The sequence below is a fragment of the Neolamprologus brichardi genome, chromosome 19 (genome assembly GCF_056152115.1).
Source record: "Neolamprologus brichardi isolate AB-2024 chromosome 19, ASM5615211v1, whole genome shotgun sequence".
Taxonomy (NCBI): Eukaryota; Metazoa; Chordata; class Actinopteri; order Cichliformes; family Cichlidae; genus Neolamprologus; species Neolamprologus brichardi.
This window is the reverse complement of record NC_142122.1, coordinates 10,536,441-10,556,466: the sequence shown is the minus strand read 5'-3', so window position 1 is coordinate 10,556,466 and position 20,026 is coordinate 10,536,441. Positions and strand designations below refer to the sequence as shown.

General features: G+C 41.2%; 1 protein-coding gene across 3 annotated transcripts in view; it reads right to left on the bottom strand.

The window, feature by feature from the left end:
• ppp2r3a (protein phosphatase 2, regulatory subunit B'', alpha) overlaps positions 1-20,026 on the bottom strand; it is a 61,056-nt gene that overhangs the window by 24,544 nt on the left and 16,486 nt on the right. For 2 of the 3 annotated variants that reach the window (XM_006798739.3, XM_006798740.3), the window contains exon 2: positions 167-3,677. In XM_006798739.3, coding sequence (XP_006798802.2) covers positions 167-2,935 — 2,769 coding nt within the window. In that variant the 5' untranslated portion in view covers positions 2,936-3,677. Of the gene's footprint in view, positions 1-166; positions 3,678-15,817; positions 17,181-20,026 lie in introns of those variants that run through there. The other variant, XM_035911089.2, reaches the window with a different exon arrangement.

Here is a 20,026-nt window from a genome sequence, read left to right as displayed (position 1 = left end):
TTCATATTACTCAAGCCCTTGAAACACCCATTTCTTTATTTCCTAGCAGCAGCTTGAAATGCAATGAAAAAAATCACACAGCACCAATAAACTATTTTCTGAAATGTTCATGTCTTTGATTGTCTGTTAGATTATGCATTTGTGAGTGTGACTTTGGAACACTTACTTTAATGACCTCTGGAGTCTGCTGGATAAGAAGGGTTGAGCCAGCATCTCTCAAAGCAGTATGTTCACCAACAGCAACGGTAGCACTTGCTGTGGTTGGCGTAGCAACAGGAGCTGGAGCTTCAGGTGCGGCCACAGGTATGGTTTCATCGGAAAGCGTAGAGGAATGCAAGTTTGCAGGTGCAGAGGATATCGGGGCAGAGACTGGTTTTGAGTCATCCTCATCTGTAGACGCTTCTGGAATTTTATCCACAGACTCGACTGGAGGGTCAGGTGTAGGTGTAGGCAAAGGTTGGGAAGCACTTTCAGGTGTAGATTTAGGTGCTTGTTCAACTGAAGCACTGCTTTCAGATTCAGATACTGTAGGTGTTGGGGCAGGTGAAACTTCAGGTGTATTTGCCAAGGTGTGTTTTATCAGTGTATCTGAGATTGCATCTGTATGTACAGTTGGAGCGGTGGGAGCAGCTGGTGTGTTTGTGCTCTCCAGAGGTGTATCAGCCCTGCCAGCGGTGGCCAGTGTATCCTGCAGGAGCCTCATCACCTCCCGCTCCTTTCCACTGTTCCTCTCAGCACTCCCTGTGCTCCCTGCTCCGGAATCCACCAGTTCTTGGGCGAAACTCTCAATGCTCTCAAGGATTCTCAGCAACAATGCCCCATCCTCCTCCTCTCCTGCCACATTTTCACTCCTCTCTTCTTTAGGAGGAGTGAAACTCTGGGGAGTTCTGGAGCTAATGCCGTTCATGGTTAAGTGGCTGTCTGGCTTTGAGACTTGGAACTGAGCCATTTTGGGTTGAGTGAAGGACTCACTGGAGGTGATCCCCTGGCTCCCATCTCTCTTCCTGGTTTTGGCAGGAAGTGGAGGCTCTGTCTTTCTGGGATGAGTCATACTTTGAGAGAGATTCTCCAAGTCCATGAGCAGCTTGTCAATGTCATCATTCCTGTGTGCAGCAGCTTTGGGTGCAGAGACTGTTAGTGACGCAGAGGAAGGCCAATTTGAGCCATAGCCAGAGCTGACTGGCAAAGTATTTGAAGAGTTATAGAGCGTGTGTGTTTGGGACAGGTGCATGTGTTGCCCCATCATAGTCCCACTTTTGCTCTGGCTGCTGTTCATCCCTCTAGATGGAGTGTGTGTCTGCTGTGAGATTTGTTCTGGTGTCTTTCCCATATCTGCTTCCTCCTCCTCAATATAAAGAGCCTCCATGGGAGATGCTGGGGGAGTGTGTGTATAAGCTGGGGTCGGGGAGTTACGAAGAGGGGAGGAGGAGTGTGTTGGAGAGGAGCTGGATGAAGAGGATATAATGGTTGGAGGAGAGAGAGTATGTTGTGTATAAGAAGAAGTATGTGGATGTTGGATAACTCCATTAGTAAGTGGGGTAGCTCTAAGCTGGGCTGAGCTCTGAACTGGTTTGGTATGGATGGAATCTGATTTTAGAGATAAAGAAGTAGATGAGACAGAGGATGGAGCAGAAACAGAATGTGGAACAGTCTTTGGGATTGGAGGAGAGAGCACCACATCTTCATAGCGAGGAGGTTGTTCATTGCCAAATATCGGCGAATAAGGTCCCTGCTGGATGGAGTGAAGAGTGTTAACCAGTTCAGCCAAATCACTGTGCCCGCTTCCAGGTGCACCCTGTCCACTGCCTCCCAAACCCCCGATTCCTTCCAGCTCCAGAGGCAATCTCTTAAGATAGGAACTGAGACGAGTCATCACAGCCCGATACACACTGTCAGGGCTTGCTTCCCCATCCTCTGGGCCTCCACCAGCTTTGCGTTTGATGCACTGTTTGATTATGTCAGTGCATTTCTTAAGGTCTTCAGAACATTTAAGCAGAATATCAAGGCAGGCACGTATGTCTTCGCCACCTGCTCCGCCAGTAGCTGCCTCCGCTCGCGTCTTCTCCAGCAGACGGGCAATTAAGTTCTCTTCTCCTAGGGTGTTGCGGTACAGGGAGGCCACTGTGTTCAGACTTTGGTCTAATGACCCAATACTCGTGAGGCTGTTTGTTGAGCCACCAGCAACTTTGGTGATGGATGACATGGTGCCTGGGCTGCCCTTAATCTTCGTTTCCTCTAGCACCGTTCCTTTCCCTTGCACAAATGGTGGCAGGTTCTCATCGTTAGAAGAAGCCGTGCCATTTGTCATACCGTTAGTAGTTGCATTTGTGGTAAGGTTGGAGCTGAAGTGGCCATAAATAATCTCCAGGTCGGTGGAGCGACGACTAAAAGAGTCAGGACGGACTTTACGGCCTTTCCGGAAGGTGATGTGGCTGGAGGATGAGAGGCGGAGCTTATCAAATGAAAACTCCTTGAGTTTACCACTGGCCAGGTTGATGGCTTCTTCGGTAATATCCTTCAGACTGCCAGAGGAGGTCATACTCCCAGTCGATGCTCCACCACCAGAGGTCTTCTTACCACGCCATGTGAGGCTCTCTTCTCCTAAAGATAAATTGCCACTGCTGCCTGCCCTCTCTAGGCTCCCATTATGAGTACTATCCATGGCAAGACAAACTTTAGCATGGTTAGGAAGCTGCTGAGCAATAATGTTGCGGGAGTGTATGGGTGAGCTGTTAAGGTCATTGTATTGAGGGTCAGGTGCAACAAGGAGCTCAGAACAGGTGCCACGGTGTGCAACAGTGCAGTCCAAGCCCTGGGACAGTGCTCCACATGGCCCTGAGCAGTAGTGTACTGCATGGGAGTGAGTGCGTCGGTCTACTACCACACTGTTGTAACAGCTCACGCTGCTCACAACAACACGATAGGCTGCTGCCATGGTGACCAATGATCTTCAGGGCATAGGAAGGTCAAAATTATCGGGAAGAGTAAAACAAAAACAATCTACCAAAATTCCTCCTGAATAAAAATATATTTTTGAAACTGCTTCATGAGAAAAATAATTTATGTCCAAACACTGAACCATCTTCCTGGGAAAAAAAGTCTTTCAACTTCTAGGTGACATTTTTATGCTGTAACAAAAAAGGCTATCAAAATATATAAAGAAATGCCTACAATAATAAATGGCAAAGTCATGCTAGTCAAAGCTTTAAATAGGCAAAGAATTCTCTGTGGGCCTCTTAATAAGAGCTGTAAGGTTTCACCTCTCTCCGCAGGCACCTTCCCCGTTTCCTCTCTAGCAGCAGCTCATTAGCCACTAATGATAGCTGTGGAGAATAGTGACAGCAGAGGATCCAGCTGGGGTATCATCCATCCCTACACAAAATAGCCCAAGGGGCTTAATCCAAGGCCAGCGAGGCTTTAACATTGCCCTAGCCTGGGCTCATCCCCTGGGCAACGTTGGAGAAAAACCTCTTTTTCTTATCAGCGCTTAGGACCATTCGCTGACTCCAACGCAGCTGCAAAATAGCAGGGGACTGACCACAGATGGCCAATGGCCCCTTTCTCTTTATGAGTGTGCGTCTGGGAGATCTCTCTTTCCCGTACTCCCTTACCCCGTCCGTCTTGTTCTGTCAGCAATTTGTTAGGATGAGCATGTGTTTTGGATAGGAGGACACCACCTGTGAGTAAACAAAGAGAAGAGGGGGAAGAGGGAGGAGAAAGGAGTCAGGGTGAGAAAGGGAAAACACAAGAAAAAGTAAATTATTAAGACAATAATCAAGAAGTAGACAACTGTGTATTTGAGTGTTTTGCATACATGTACACATATTAGGTGTTTTGTGTGTGCAAGATGCTACAATTTCCAGTTAGTATCCAGCTGCAGCGTCTTTGCTTTAAAATAAGGTAACATAATAATTCTTGTCGTAAATTGGCTATATCAGTAAAATCTAAACTGAGGCGCCATTCGAAAATAACGGTGCAGAAAGGTACCAGACATATCCAAGTTAAAAGTAGGGCAGAATGTTAAAGCAGACAGTCGTGACTCCCCGTTTCGTCAGAGAAGATCAACAAAGACTTTACTATGACCCTGCTGAGAAATCACAACTCAGCTAAAGAGAAGCAGGTGTTGTACGGGGGAGAAAACACCTGGCGCTTTCATGTTTCCATTGCTGTTTTTCTCCATTCTTGGGCACAAATTGCATGTTTGTCAAGGAAATAAAGACGTACCACTGCATTTCCAGAGGATATTTACAATTAATAAGGAGTTTAAAATGGAAAAAAAAAAACAGGACAGACTGATTTATTTTAGTGAATATAACTGTTTATTTAAACCTTACAGTGAAATATTAAATATTAAATAATAATAAAGGTTGAATTCTTTAACCTAAGATATACATCTTGGTAATCTTAATTATGCATGTATATATCCACACATATATCTGTATGCACCATTTCTTCTCCTTAAATAATATGAGCAAATGTTTGTATGGTCACACATACAGAAACTATTAACACTTATATGTTTTTAAAAACATTTATTTTATAGTCAGATATCTCTACAGATATCTCTACAGATAGCTAGATAGCTAGCTCGATAGATAGATATAGATATATATAGATATACAGTGGGGCAAAAAAGTATTTAGTCAGCCACCGATTGTGCAAGTTCCCCCACTTAAAATGATGACAGAGGTCAGTAATTTGCACCAGAGGTACACTTCAACTGTGAGAGACAGAATGTGAAAAAAAAATCCATGAATTCACATGGTAGGATTTGTAAAGAATTTATTCGTAAATCAGGGTGGAAAATAAGTATTTGGTCACCTCAAACAAGGAAAATCCCTGGCTCTCACAGACCTGTAACGTCTTCTGTAAGAAGCTTTTCTGTCCCCCACTCGTTACCTGTATGAATGACACCTGTTTGACCTCATCATCTGTATAAAAGACACCTGTCCACAGCCTCAACCAGTCAGACTCCAAACTCCGCCATGGCCAAGACCAAAGAGCTTTAGAAGGACACCAGGAAAAGAATTGTAGACCTGCACCAGACTGGGATAAGTGAATCTACAATAGGCAAGCAGCTTGGTGTGAAAAAATCAACTGTGGGAGCAATCATCAGAAAATGGAAGACATACAAGACCACTGATAATCTCCCTCGATCTGGGGCTCCACGCAAGATCTCATCCCGTGGGGTCAAAATGATCATGAGAACGGTGAGCAAAGATCCCAGAACCACACGGGGGGACCTGGTGAATGACCTGCAGAGAGCTGGGACCAAAGTAACAAAGGTCACCATCAATAACACACTACAACGGCAGGGAATCAAATCCCGCAGTGCCAGACGTGTTCCGCTGCTGAAGCCAGTGCATGTCCAGGCCCGTCTGAAGTTTGCCAGAGAGCACATGGATGATACAGCAGAGGATTGGGAGAATGTCATGTGGTCAGATGAAACCAAAGTAGAACTTTTTGGTATAAACTCAACTCGTCGTGTTTGGAGGAAGAAGAATACTGAGTTGCATCCCAAGAACACCATACCTACTGTGAAGCATGGGGGTGGAAACATCATGCTATGGGGCTGTTTTTCTGCCAAGGGGACAGGACGACTGATCCGTGTTAAGGACAGAATGAATGGGGCCAAGTATCGTGAGATTTTGAGCCAAAACCTCCTTCCATCAGTGAGAACTTTGAAGATGAAACGAGGCTGGGTCTTCCAACATGACAATGATCCAAAACACACCGCCCGGGCAACAAAGGAGTGGCTCCGTAAGAAGCATTTGAAAGTCCTGGAGTGGTCTAGCCAGTCTCCAGACCTCAACCCCATAGAAAATCTGTGGCGGGAGTTGAAAGTCCGTGTTGCTCGGCGACAGCCCCAAAACATCACTGCTCTTGAGAAGATCTGCATGGAGGAATGGGCCAAAATACCAGCTACTGTGTGTGCAAACCTGGTAAAGACCTATAGTAAACGTTTGACCTCTGTTATTGCCAACAAAGGTTATGTTACAAAGTATTGAGTTGTATTTTTGTTATTGACCAAATACTTATTTTCCACCCTGATTTACGAATAAATTCTTTACAAATCCTACCATGTGAATTCATGGATTTTTTTTTCACATTCTGTCTCTCACAGTTGAAGTGTACCTCTGGTGCAAATTACTGACCTCTGTCATCATTTTAAGTGGGGGAACTTGCACAATCGGTGGCTGACTAAATACTTTTTTGCCCCACTGTATATACACCAATTTTTTTTTATTTTCACGTATATTTTACATGATATGTTCATTTCATCATCTTCCTGAAAATGGGATGTTATGTTCTCCGTTTTCCTGCTTCATATTCAACATATGGGCTCAGGAACAAAACAAAAAGCTCATCTCTGCATTTCAAAACTACTGAGAGCTACTGGAGACAATGATCCGTACAGTAAAGGAAGTCAAGCAATAAATACCAGTCTCAGAAAGCAAACATACTGTGTAGTACGATGGCAAACAAGGCTGATTGTTAAAATCATTTGAAGACTATGCACAAGAGTGAAAATAACTTGGCATGTGAAGACCCAGCTCAGTATTATTTCTGTCTCTCCACTCCATTTTCTACATCCTCTTTTCTAGTTTTAGATGTCTTAGTTTCTGTATTTAATGCACAGACTTCTATTTCTCCATTTTCTTTCCCGTGCTAGAAGAACATCGCTTAGAGGCATTGCATCTTACACATATGTACCCATACATATTGTATGGTCCGGACATACAATTTAATAGTAGTATAGTGCTACTGCAGTCACAACCACAAGCATTCGTGGCATACATGAAAAAAGTGTCTCAAAACCCAAAAAAACTCAAACACAGAAAGGCAAGTTTATGAATTCAAGACTACATACTTGTGGGATTCAAGATTTTCAGAATGACCACAGGAGGGGAAAAGCACAGAAAGGTTAGAATAACTTAGACTGAGTGTGCAGACACATGATATTTAGTGGGTTCTTAAGGAGATGGAGTTTCCTACTTAAATCTGTCAAAAAAAACAAAACAACTGAAAGAGAAGGAGGTGGGCTTCTGCGCAGGGGAGAGTGGGGGAGGAGGCGTTCGGTGTCTGGGTAAACAACAATTAAGAAACTGTATGGGAAAAACAAAAAACAAAACAGGCAATCCCCTTCCACCCCTTTCCACACACACATATACACGCACACACACCTCTGTCTTACTTTTTCTCTCCTGTGTTTCTAACCAAACACATGCAACAGCTGGATGCTGCTGAATCAGTCTCTTGGGCAGGAAGTTACATTTCCTGGCAAGCTGCTCTTGAAATGTGGACAGTCAGTTAGAAAAACATGATTACAGGATGACAATCGCACACACACACCCACACACATCCACACAAACATGTCCACTCACACTCCTTACTGTGCACACTGTGTTAAATATCTGTGTGTATAGCTTGGTAAATGACAGCTTCCCAAACTGATACTGAGCATGTAAACAAACTCCGCTGGTGTTTATAACACTGACCAGCCTACGCGCACACATACATGGATGTGAATACACCCACCCACAAGTGTCCTCACATGCCTCACTGACACATATTTCAGAAAAAGAGGATTCACACACACACACACACACACACGCACACACACACACACACACACACACACACACACACACACACATACATACATACATACACACTGTGTTAGTTTTTTCAAGGCCTGCTCTGATTTATCACTAGCTAAATATTTTTTTTCTGCTGCACATATTTTAGAGGCAAGGTAGCAGAGAATGCACAGAGGTACACTGCCAGCTTCCAGCTCAAAATCAACAAGCCAAAGCTCCGAGTCAAAATCTGTACGTGGGTTTGTTTTTAAAGTGTCTTGAACATCTTGAGGGGGAAAAAAACAAGATTACACAATATTAACCAAATGCAAGTAGGTGCTTTATTTTTCCATGCTAAATCTATAAATAGAGAAATATCTTAGTCCGGATGATGTTTTCAGTTGAGGGTAAGAACAACCCTCAAGTTTAAGTTTTCTGAGATTAGATTGTTGTGTTTGTTTGGCCTATGCATTAAAAAGCACAACAAGTAGAAAGTAATGAACTTGAGTCCTTATGTTTGTGGTAACAAAACATAAGTTTTCCCACTTTTCTCTCTCCCATCTTCTCTGACTTTCTTTGGCTCTTCCTCCCATCTCCTTCTTCCACCTAACAAAGTTATTTTTTCAACTTGACCTTCACCAGGAAGCATTAAATCTCTTGTCACACTCTCTAATCCTCATTTGTTATCCCATGTGTAATATACCACTGTTTTCTGTCTGTGTGGGTGCATGTGCTGTCATTGGCTGTCACAGCAATAGGCCCGAGGGGCCTCCTGGGGGAGCTGGTCTTTGCGGATGAGAACATTCCCCCAGAGAGTTAGATTATATATATATATCTTAACTTTCTCTCTATATATGAACTAACTCACTGCACACGCACACAAACACAGACACACGTACACATCCTGAGGAACAATTTTAGTGTTGTTATTGAGATCACACAGCGAGAACAGACCTCTGGTATGCCACACTCATACTAAACACAAGAGAGAGAGACAGATTAGTGTGGGTACTGACTTCTGCCCCATGAGGAACAACAGTTGCCTAATAAAGAGGAGTTACTGGAATTTTTTAAAATATAACTTCCCTATGAGATACACAGAAACATAAACACACAAAGATGACAAACACATGCATAAATACATGTGATTAATTGTTCAAAGTGTCAGTTTTAAACACCCCCTGCTCCACTCCCCGTTCTGTAATTTCTGTCTCCATCTATTTCACTCACTGTTTGATCTTTGCACATGTCTAATGAACTAAATGCAGTTCTGACCCACTTCTTTGCCTCCCTCTGTAATCCTCACATAAATCATTTACTCTAACTCTTTGAATCCACACACACAAGTTACAGAGTCATGTCTTTGAAAAGAGAATCAAACTTATTCTGTATCCACATTTGTTCATCAGCTCTGCGTCAGTCAACTGTTGAACTGTAATGTTCTGGCAAGAGCACAAAGGTGTAGACAAATAGATACTCTGGCAGACAGCAGTGCCCATGTAAAGTCTGTGCTACATTTTCAGTTATCATTTTCTGTGTCAGCTGCAAAGAATGGGACATCATGTATTAATTAAAGCTGAAATAAACTTTAAACTCTTTTCTCTAATAAGAAAATCTAAAGTAACTTATACTGCATGTTTTAAATGTGACATATAGATATGTAAAACACAGCAGGAGATTTCTGCTGATTGTGCCAGAAGCATAAGACCATTAGCTTGAGAAAAGCTGGTGTTTTGATGGTCTAGAGCATGGAGAAAAAAATTGATCCAGTTCGTTGCTGTAAAGAAAAAAAAAAAAAGATATACTATGTAAACCAGATGTCTGTAAACAAGCCAAAACACAGGGAAAGAATCAGAGGATATCTGAGACAATAAACGATCAAGGGACAGTTAAGGTATTTGTGTCCAAAGCCCTCAAGTATCTGACATATCTGCTTGTTTAAATTGTATAAAGAATAAATAAAAGATAGTGTTTTCATACATTTATGTATAAGGAATAACTCAGACAAACACAGAGATGCTTTTTAATTTGTGGAGAAAGTTTGTGAAATTTCCTAACGCTCCTACACAACACAGTTAAGGCTCTTAAAGGAGAAAATGGAAAAGGAACCACGTAAAGAGCATGTGTTCATTTTCAACATTGTATATAATTAATTTGAAGGAGTAAAGTGGTATGTGCTATCTGGCAGAGACTTGATGGTTCTCTTGTTATGTCTGCCGAAATTATTGTCTGGATGGGAACCAGGCTTACAGCACAAATCACTGCACTCTAGACATAAAAACAAACACGCACATACAGCTGTCAATACGAAATCGCATCTGCAGGCTTGATACAGCATGTCACAGAATAATAGCATTGTTTTTTTACAGGTCAAAACAGCGGCTAGAGCTGAAAAGAAGTAAGCTGCATGCAAGAAGGTCCTGCTCAGGTTCAGGTAGGGGGAGTTTCCACTGTGAAGGCGTATTTTTTCCTCAACGGGGAGCGGAAATGGAGCACAAAGAAAGGCTTATAGTTTGGTTATACTTTGGTTTATAGTTACATAATGCCATTCATCTTAATAATATGACAAAAGTTGATCAATTTGCTTTCTATTACTTTACCCTACTAGGCAACAAATTCTAAGGAACAAATATTTACCGAGATAACTTTTTTCAACACTTGTTAGTGTATCTAGTATATATATAATGTTTGCTTGTGTAGACAAGGAGCAAGACTAAGGAAAAAAGTAGATCGTTCCAGAGTATACTACTGTGCAAAACGTGAGCCACCCCTCATTTCTTTACTTTTTCCAAGGAAAAAAGGTAGCTTTCTTGTAATTGCTTCACATAGTTTTCAGAAATAGTTCTCCAGGCATCTCGAAGAAAATTTCTTCTATGGCTGTTGGCTGTCTTTTGTTCTGTTCTATATTAAGATTACAGTCAATTCCTTCAGTAACGTTGAGTTCGGGGCTCTGGGGAGGCCGATCGATGACTTTTTGTTCTCCACTGTTTTCTATCAAGGTATGCTTTTACCTCATTAGCAGTGTGTTTGCGATAAGTCATGCTGAAAAATGAATCCACTGCCAATCAGATGCTTTCCAGATGGTTTTGCATGCTGGATTAAAATCTGATGATATGTTTCTGCATTTACAAATCCACCAACTTTGACAAGATCTTCCACACCATTGGCATGCAGACGTGACAGAGCCTCCACAGTGTTTTACAGATGGCTGCATGCACTCGCTGTTTTACCTCCCTCCTGACCTCCTCTGTAAATATTAATGATTCAAACAAAAGAATTTCTCACTCTCTTCCACTCCATAAGACCTGTTGCCACTTATTTTCAGTCAGTTCTTGCGTAATTTGGCATACCTCCACCTCTTCTCCCCATTTCCCTTTCTTAAGAATGGCTTTTTGGTAGCCACCCCTACACTGAGACCATTTCTGGTTAAGTTTCAGTGAACAGTAGATGGATCAACTGAAGGGATGTCTGGATTTGTTGGATCCCAACAGCTGCCTAAAGTCACTTTATATTGTAAGGTAAAGGCACAGAATAAACCCACACTCAATAAGAGCTGGGATAGGCTCCAGCCACCCCTTACCACCCTGAATGAGATAAGCAGTTAAGAGAATGGACGGCTGCGAGAGGGTCTTACTTGGTGTTCTTACCATAGACGCACAGCTTTAAGTCCTGGCATGAGCTTGAAATAGCAAATATTAGCCGTTCAATAACCAGCTGACTCATAGGTTTGAATAATATCATGGCAGTATGTACTCCAACATCTTTCTTTTGTGAAGCATGTTTGTATAGTTAATGCAGATTAAATAAGATTTAACGAACATGTAAAGGTTGGATAGTTTTCTCTGCAGAGTCATTGCTGATTGTCTGAGACCACTAAAGACAAGATTTTGGCCAGTTCCTTATAGAAGCACGCACATAGGTACACAGAGTCATACAATCTGATTTTACTTAAGACATTAGTTATTCTAATATTCATTAAATAATAAATAAATTATCTGAATAACATTATTTGAAACGTAACTATTTTTTCTGATCAATCCACCATATACAACTAAGGAGATAAATACTCAATCAAGTCCAACAGTACTGCAAGGTTCACTCCACTCCAGTCTTCCACTGACTCTTCCAGTGCTGCACCGGCTGTTGCCCCGGCCCTTTTCACATCTCTCATGAAAGGGGGATATGTGAATAGCTTGACGCCTCATTAGGAACAAAACAGAAATGACTAGGACCCCAGGACATGCGGACACACACACACACGCACTGTATAGCCCCTTAGGGAAGGTGTTGAGGGCAGAGGAGAGGATGTTTTTGTGCTTCTGAGCAGATGAAGGAAAACGGTGACTCACATCTTCTCTTATCCTTACATGTTTCCTGGTTAAAACAGCTTGACCTTATAAGGCTAAGACACACAGTCTTGATCTCTCTCTCACACAAACACACACACACACACACACACACACAAGAACACCTTACTGTTCCACTGCAGAGGGCAGAAAAAACAAGCTGTAAATATTCAACACTGTAGCCCACATGAGAAGATGATGAAAGCTGGCATCAGCTTCAAAACACCAAAAACTGCAGATACCAACAAACACAGTCAAATATACCTGTGTAAAATAGATGCAAACAAACAAATACATCCATGCATAGATGCACATAGACCCCAGTCAACACACACACATGCACGCACCTGTCCATTATGCCTTGCCTGTAGCCCATAATGACCCAGTCCTTGTATAGCCACTTATTTAACAAACACATTTGTAGTGATGTCACGCTTTTGGCTGGATTGCACAAGGAGTCACATAAATCAGACATTAGGCATGCATGCATACACACACACACACACACACACACACACGCTGGATAAAAAGACAAAGGACACATAAATAAATCTAATGTAATGTGCCAAGACAGCTGACCTGGATTTCACTAGTCGTCAGTTTATTCCTGCTACCACCTGCAGCCCAAGACCCAACGGCAACTAGCTTACACCACCTACTTCCAACAAGAAATCTGGCAGCTGAACACAAACATCAATCACACACAAACCAAAGGAAATAATAAGAAAAGGAAAATGTTTTGTGTTTGGAGCAACAGGACTTAAAATCACTTACTTAAAACATGAATATATCCTAACCAAACTGCACATTTTACCCTTATTACTACTAATAATACAGTAATACACAACACACTGTAATGTATCTCTGGCTTATTCCTTACACATGAAGCGACTTCTCAAACCAAATTCATTCCATCTGTGTAGGAGTGTCGGTGTAAAGTGGGAAAACAGCATCCAAGTGAAGTAGTTTGTTTATTACAATCTCACACACAGCTGGATCACTGTTTTTGCTTTTTTTCTCCTTTTTCCTTTTGTCTCTGTGTCCCTTTTTTTCCTTCTTTCTTTTGCAAAGCTTTGAAACGTTGCCAGTGAACGTAACGCCAGAATCGCCCAGGTTCCTCTTGTCATTGATTATTGATATACTCCCCAATAATACAAAAAAGTAAGCTTAATGTAAAATTAGAAAACCCAATGCATTTGCACTGCAGTTTTATGTGTCATTAAAATTTGTTAAGCAACACTTAGTGAACATATTTAGTTATTTCAGTTTGCGACTTTTTAACTTTTTAGAGCCCAAATGGTCCAAAGAATAGGCTTATATATACCAAATATATCAAGTTTACAAATTCAGTATCAATGTTTAAATGTTTTGTAGTTAAACTCAGTACTCTTGTACTGGCTCAAGGATATCCAGCATGAATATTCTGTGTTCAGGAAGTTATGAACAGTTAACTGGCCTCAAACAATCTTTATTTGCTTACAGAGGCTTTAGCCGACCTTGATGGAGACTGTGTTACTATGCAGTAAAGCATTATCAAAGCTAGACCACTACAAAAATAGCCAGTCATTAAGAGGAGCTGAGTGTTCATATATATTTGGAGCAGTCCAAAACTACACATCATGGAGCCAGTCCCAAGCCAATTCCCAGACCCAACGCTGGTTGGATAAAAATTTCTTGTTCAAGAAACATCTGAACTCAGACATTCCCCAAATACCAGAGTGTTTCTACAATAACAAATATCATTCAACAACGACACGATGACCAAATCTCTCCAAATAAGTCACAGCAGGCACACACAGCTCAAAACCATCATATGAGAGTCCAAAGCTTAAACTGCAAACTGGCTAATTGTGACGAGGTCAGCATCACCCATTGCTGAGTATAGACTTACAGTGATAGGTGTGTTGTGGAAAAGTGTGCCTTTAGTGCTTCTGAAATGACATGTTGGTACATAAGCACACACATTAGTGAGTGTGAATCAGACTTGAGAGAGGAGAAAGTGAGGGAGAGGCAAAAGCAGACTTTCAAATCCTGCCAGGTATTCGATTTCCAATCATTTTCGCCATTATTCAGTGAACAAAAGGCAATAGAGTCCAAATCAAAGCTACAAACCACATAAAACCACCTTTCAGGGAGAGGCAAGAGGTATGACTTTATTTTTCCCCCTTTACATAAGTGTCTTCTCTTTTATATTCACCTAAAACTTAGTAAAAAAACATACTATCAATAGTGTTAGATGTTCTAATTCACTGAAATCAGTTGGCTTTTAAAAAATGTGGATTTATTAGCCAATGAAATAAAAATGTTATGTTTTCATTTTAAAGCTCACCCCACAGCTTTTTAAAAATCACAAAATATTAAATGTTATTTGCAAATCTCTTTAAAAAGCCTTACGGATGTACAGAGTTCACATCTGTCATTATGACTTTCATGGAAATATAGTATAGACTCAAAAAAAGGATCTTAAAGGCATAAAATCAGTGGTGTAAAGAATATATAATTTCACAGGCAGACATAAAAAATAATTTAAAAACAAAACAAAACAATTAATTCTCACTTTCCTCAAGACATCTTCTGGATGTCCAAACATAATGTCTTTGAGACATTTGTGCGCTCATCTAGGTCGATACATGCAGGCAGCACGACTGTGTTTATAATGAGAGAAAGAGTAGAGATCTCCAGATTTTAACAGAAATCCATATAAGTGCATGTTTAGACTGAAGAGCCAGAGCTAGACTAACTAGTCTGAGGGTTGTCTATGTGTGTAGGTATGTGCGCTTATGTGTGTGTATGTGTGTGTTGACTGCTGTCCCTGTCCATCAGAGGGTCATATGAGGAGCAGATTAGGGTTTCTAACCGCAAACCCCTGTCGCCACAACCCCGACGTCACGAGTCAGCGAGGAGTCATCGTGTTCTGAACCACCGGTGACTCACCCCTCCTCATCTCGCTACATGCACACCAATACGCACACACAGAATACCCCACATCTAAATCAGGACTTAGTGGTACAACCCATGTTCGTCAACCATTCGGCAAGATCAACATTTCAACAAGTCGATTTGAGCCAGAACTGATGACTGCCATTAGTTAAAGTATGACTACAACTAAAACTGTTTTCACGCATGCATTGCAGCCCTTTGCTATGTCCACTCTAGAGTAAAAAGCCTGTACAATGCCCGATTGTGCTCATGGGAACTGTCTAGTGAATTCACATCAAGCGAGTGGCCAATATGTCTCCTGTACTAGCCAGCTAATACCCTCTCTTAAATCAAACAGAGTATTCCCAATGGTGAGATCGCATCGGATGTGGACTTTCTCCTGCACTGCGCTACATGTGAGAAAGGAGCACCTCGAACAGAAATCCTGGCCCGATTCTCCCATTTTTATCATTCTGTATAGGCATTGTTTCATTTGTTTAAAGTTATTCACCATTTAGTAAGTGACCAACTCTGTAGAAAGAACCATCAGACACATTAGTAATTAAATACACAAATAAATAATTAAATTATGATGTAGTCTAATTTTCTAAAAATTTATAATTATATGTCTGAAGGGAATTTGGTATCTTACTGTGAAGCCTTCCAAATACTATGAGCCCAAGATGAAAACTCAAATGAGTCTTTGGCTTGAACAGGATGGCTAAGGTTTCCTTTTAAAACACACCTCACAATACTTTACCAAACCTATAATCAAGATTTCCATGATGCATACTTGGAAGGAAAACTTGGTATAAATTATATAAATGATCCTCTAATTTATCCTTTAGTGGATTATGTCAGCTGGTAGGACCCTGACTAACCGCCCTACATAAGAGTCATTAATAAACTGACCTATTAGCTAAAGGGAAAGCTGTTCTTTGGATTAATAAAAAAAAAAATCTTCAGACTTACAGTAAATCCTCCACAAAGATGTAACGTCCAGCTGTTTTTCCCCATCGATGGTGTGCCAAAAAGTGTTTAGCTGCACATTTTCAGCACAACCAGAATCTAGCACCAAGTGGCAAGCTGTCACTTTAAGCCTGTTAGGAGGGAGGGGGGTATTTACAACCCGACACACAAGCGAGACTATAAAACTGGACTCTCTTCACCTCTCTCTCAACCCTTCTCCCTCCTTTCTATTAAACCAGCGGTTGTGCAAAACCTCAACAGACAGAAAAAAGAAATTAGTGCATGTAGTGGGAGCAATAAAGACACTACATGAGGAATTAACAGATATTAAACAGCTTACAGGATTCATTACAGCTGGAGATGAAAGTAGGACCAAAGCAACTGAACTGCTCTTTTATAAGGAATTAACCCTAAAAATAAGTGCTTTGGCACAAACACACATAAAAAAATCCAATTCTGCCTCTGTCTCACACACAGACACACAGCCACACACGCGCACGCCACATCCGCTGTTACCAGGTTATTTTCTTCCCTAGTGTTTAGAGTCTATTCTTGGAGTCATGTTTGTGTATGTGACCCCTCCGAATGCCTTTTCATCTCAAGAGCGCATGTTTGTGAGTTTTTCTGTACGTAAGTGCATAAAGCAAAAACAAGGCCATGTTTATGGATTTAAATCCATATAAATTTTCAAAATCGTCATTCACAGTTATATAAAAATGATCTTTCCCTTTTTCTTCCCAGCGCCTGCTTACTATCTCCACTTCCTTCTCGCTCCTTCTCCTTTACTTGTCATATAAACATCTCTTTAGTTTTATCTATCCTTCAAAGTCCTTAAAGACAAACTTAAAAAATCTAAAGTATCTTTCCATTTCTGTCCACTCTTCCTTCATGTTTTTCTGGGGCCTTACTTGATATTTTATTTCATCTGCTTGGAAGCCACACACCAGCAGCAGGGCTTTTCAGTCACTTACCCCTGAACCCTCAGTGGCTGCCAAGTGGAACACATGCTGGCTGGAATATGGCTTTATCTGAGCATGTGGTTGAGCTGCTGAGGCAAAGCTCAGGGTTTAGGTCTAGACTTCAGAAGCAGCTCCTCCTTCACTGTACATTGCATTTGCCACGGTATGAATATACAACTCAGTTTGAATCATGCTGGGCATAGACGCCACCACAGTGGGTTTTACATTAAACAATCAAGATGTGATTGAAATGCAGACTTTAAGCTGTAATTCAGGGGGTTTTACAAAAACTGTTTACAAATAGCATCCATTTTTATACATAGATCCCCATTTTAGACAGTGAAATGGACATATTAACTGTACTTCCATTTATGCAGAGAGAACACATAGAGGGACATATACTGCACATTCATTCAAAATGAAGATTAAAAAAATTATTTTTGCCACTTTTTTTTGCAATTTTTGGCAATCATCAGCAGAAATTGCAAAATATAAGCACGTATCACGTTTTTGCTTTTCATTAGATCATTTCCTCAACGTCTCATAAACATTTCTTTACTTTCAAGGAAAATTAATGTTATAAGTACTGTGATTTTTCTTAGATATAGAATAGAAACAGAGAATAAAACCCCAACACCCACCCACCCACCCAAAGAAAACACACAAAGATAATATAATAACACACAATGAGCTTGTTTGTCCAACCAGTTTAGAAAACTGGGTTGGTCACAGCAAAGATTCAGAGTAAACATAAGAAAAGGAGAGGCTGACAGCGCTATTTTTCCTGTCTTCCAAATATAGCTGCAGACTGCATTTATGTGTATCAATAGTGTATGTGTGTGTGTACGGGTGCACACATGTGTGCGTAGGTTTGTGCATGTGTGTGCATGCAAGTGCATATCTAGTTGTGATATGGCTGCACAATAAGCAAAGATTTACTACATGAGCTGACTTGAGTATGGCTTATTACACCTCAATAATGTCAAACCAGGACTTAAAATAGAGCTAAGGAGGGACGCTACCTACCTCTGCTGTCGTCACGCACACATACACACACGCACGGACATACAAGTGTTCACAAACACAATTTTTTGACAGGCTACCCAGTCCTGCAGACAAAGGCTCACAAAGTTGAGGTCATTTCATGTGAGACTACTCTGTACATGAGAAAAGTTTAGCATCAAGGGGAACGCACACACACTCACACACACTTCCTGTTTCTTACTGTCACCTGGAGGCTGAAGAAAACAACAAAGCCTCTGGTTATGGGCCAGCAAGATATAAAGACAATGGCTACAGCATGTGTGACTCACATGCACACACACACACACACACACAACCTCCCTTGGGTTAGGCTCAGAAAAGAAAATTCCCTCATTACAGCAGCATAGCAGCAGTTCAAAGGCAAAGTGGGAACGCTGTCCTGTTACTATGGCTCTAACTGGCTTAAAGCCTGTATCATCACAGTGACTACTGTCACAATTCATCATACTTATACGCTGACCAACAGCCCAGCAACACAGTCATGCACACAGTCACATTGCCTGCCAACAGTGATGTCAATTATAGAATAGCCTCGGTGGATCATCAGCAAGCGACTGTGTCAAGTCATGAGCTTAGTGAGCTCAGATAAAAAAGTTGATTTGCAGATCTTTTTAGACAAAAAAAACATAAGAGATGAAAATAACATTAAACTGCAGACAAAAAGCTAATGCAAAAAATATATACATACATGTAAATTAGCTTCTCTTGAGCTGATTCTTTTAAGTGAAGTAGGAGTGAGTTACCGACCTCAAAAGCTCACCGACTCTATTTTCAAGTCTATAAAGTTAAACCTCCTGCAAACCTTTCTCAGAGCACTGTACCACAATAGAGCTGTAGTAACGAGGTAACATGCAGTAAAATGTAGCACCAGCACGTACAGCTCTGAAAGTGACAGACAGGATTTTTAATTGAATTTAGAATTAGACTGGGTATGGAGAAAGGTGTGAGCTTACCAGACCTCTGTAGCCCCTCGCTTGAGGGAGCAGCTAGAGGCTACATTAGCATTTACTGGCGTAACACACTTGAATCCCCGGCTGAACTGTCAGTGCTGGTCCATCCTATCCATCCAAGAGTCTTTCAGCAGGGCTGTGGATAATCATAGGCAACGGATGAATCCTAATCATTTTAATGATCTCCTTGACCGATCTTCCAGCAACTAGGACACTAAGATTAAATTATATATAGAGACCTCACATTCCCCAAAGGAAGAAGCCTTCCAGTCTCTGTGAAACTTAAAACTCTGATGATTAACCAACCACAGACTAAAATGTGAGTATGTAATGTGTAACGCCAGAGGTTACACGTGCAGTACTTTATTGCGCTATTGTACCAATTATTTATGAATTAAATCAATAGATTTTACCATTAAATTCTTAACATTATACAAAAAGAAGGACTGAAATATAAACCTCAAAGAGTATGAAGTGAGTGTCACTATTTGGAATCACTATGAGGAATGACGTGCTCTGCAGTGTGTGGCTGCTGTGTGAGGTAGGTCAGAGAACGACTAACCACACTAAAGACTTGTTAACTCTCTCTTATCTGGAGTAGTGCAGCACACACAAGTAGCAAATGTCTCTAACAGCTAAGTCAAGTCCTCTCCTCGTGCCCTACTACCAAGACGTGTTGTTGGTTTATGCCTCAATGCTTCAACATGTGCAAGTGTGTGCGCATATTCCCATAAAAGTTGAGAAGGCAGTAAATGCAATATGTCAAGTAGGCGTATGCCTGTCTTTCCCAAAATATTAGCTGCCAGTAAATGCTATAAATGTAAATGAGTCCGTGTTACCTTTCCATATGACATGAACAGGCAGTGAGAACTATGATTCCGAAATTTCCAGTCAGTGTTCCTAAGCTCCAGACAGACACTGGAGGCAGACACACAGTCATCCTGTGAGTATACTGCCAAGTCTTCCAAGTGCATGCTTCACATCTGTTTGCTGTTACACGTACGCAGATAAAGTAGTGGACCGTACGAAAGGCACAAGCACACACTGACACCTACACTTGCAGTTTGTTGCAAGAGAGGTCTGCAAACCCCATTTAAACCGCCCGCACAAGTTCATGGACCAAAGCTGCAAGTACTGAAAAGAGCGTGAATATTTACAAATAAATATAATAAGGAGTTTGAAAATGAATTTTGAACACTTAAAATCGAGGAGAAGACTCGACCTCGCAGCTGAAGTTGTGTCTACTTCTGAGTTTTAGA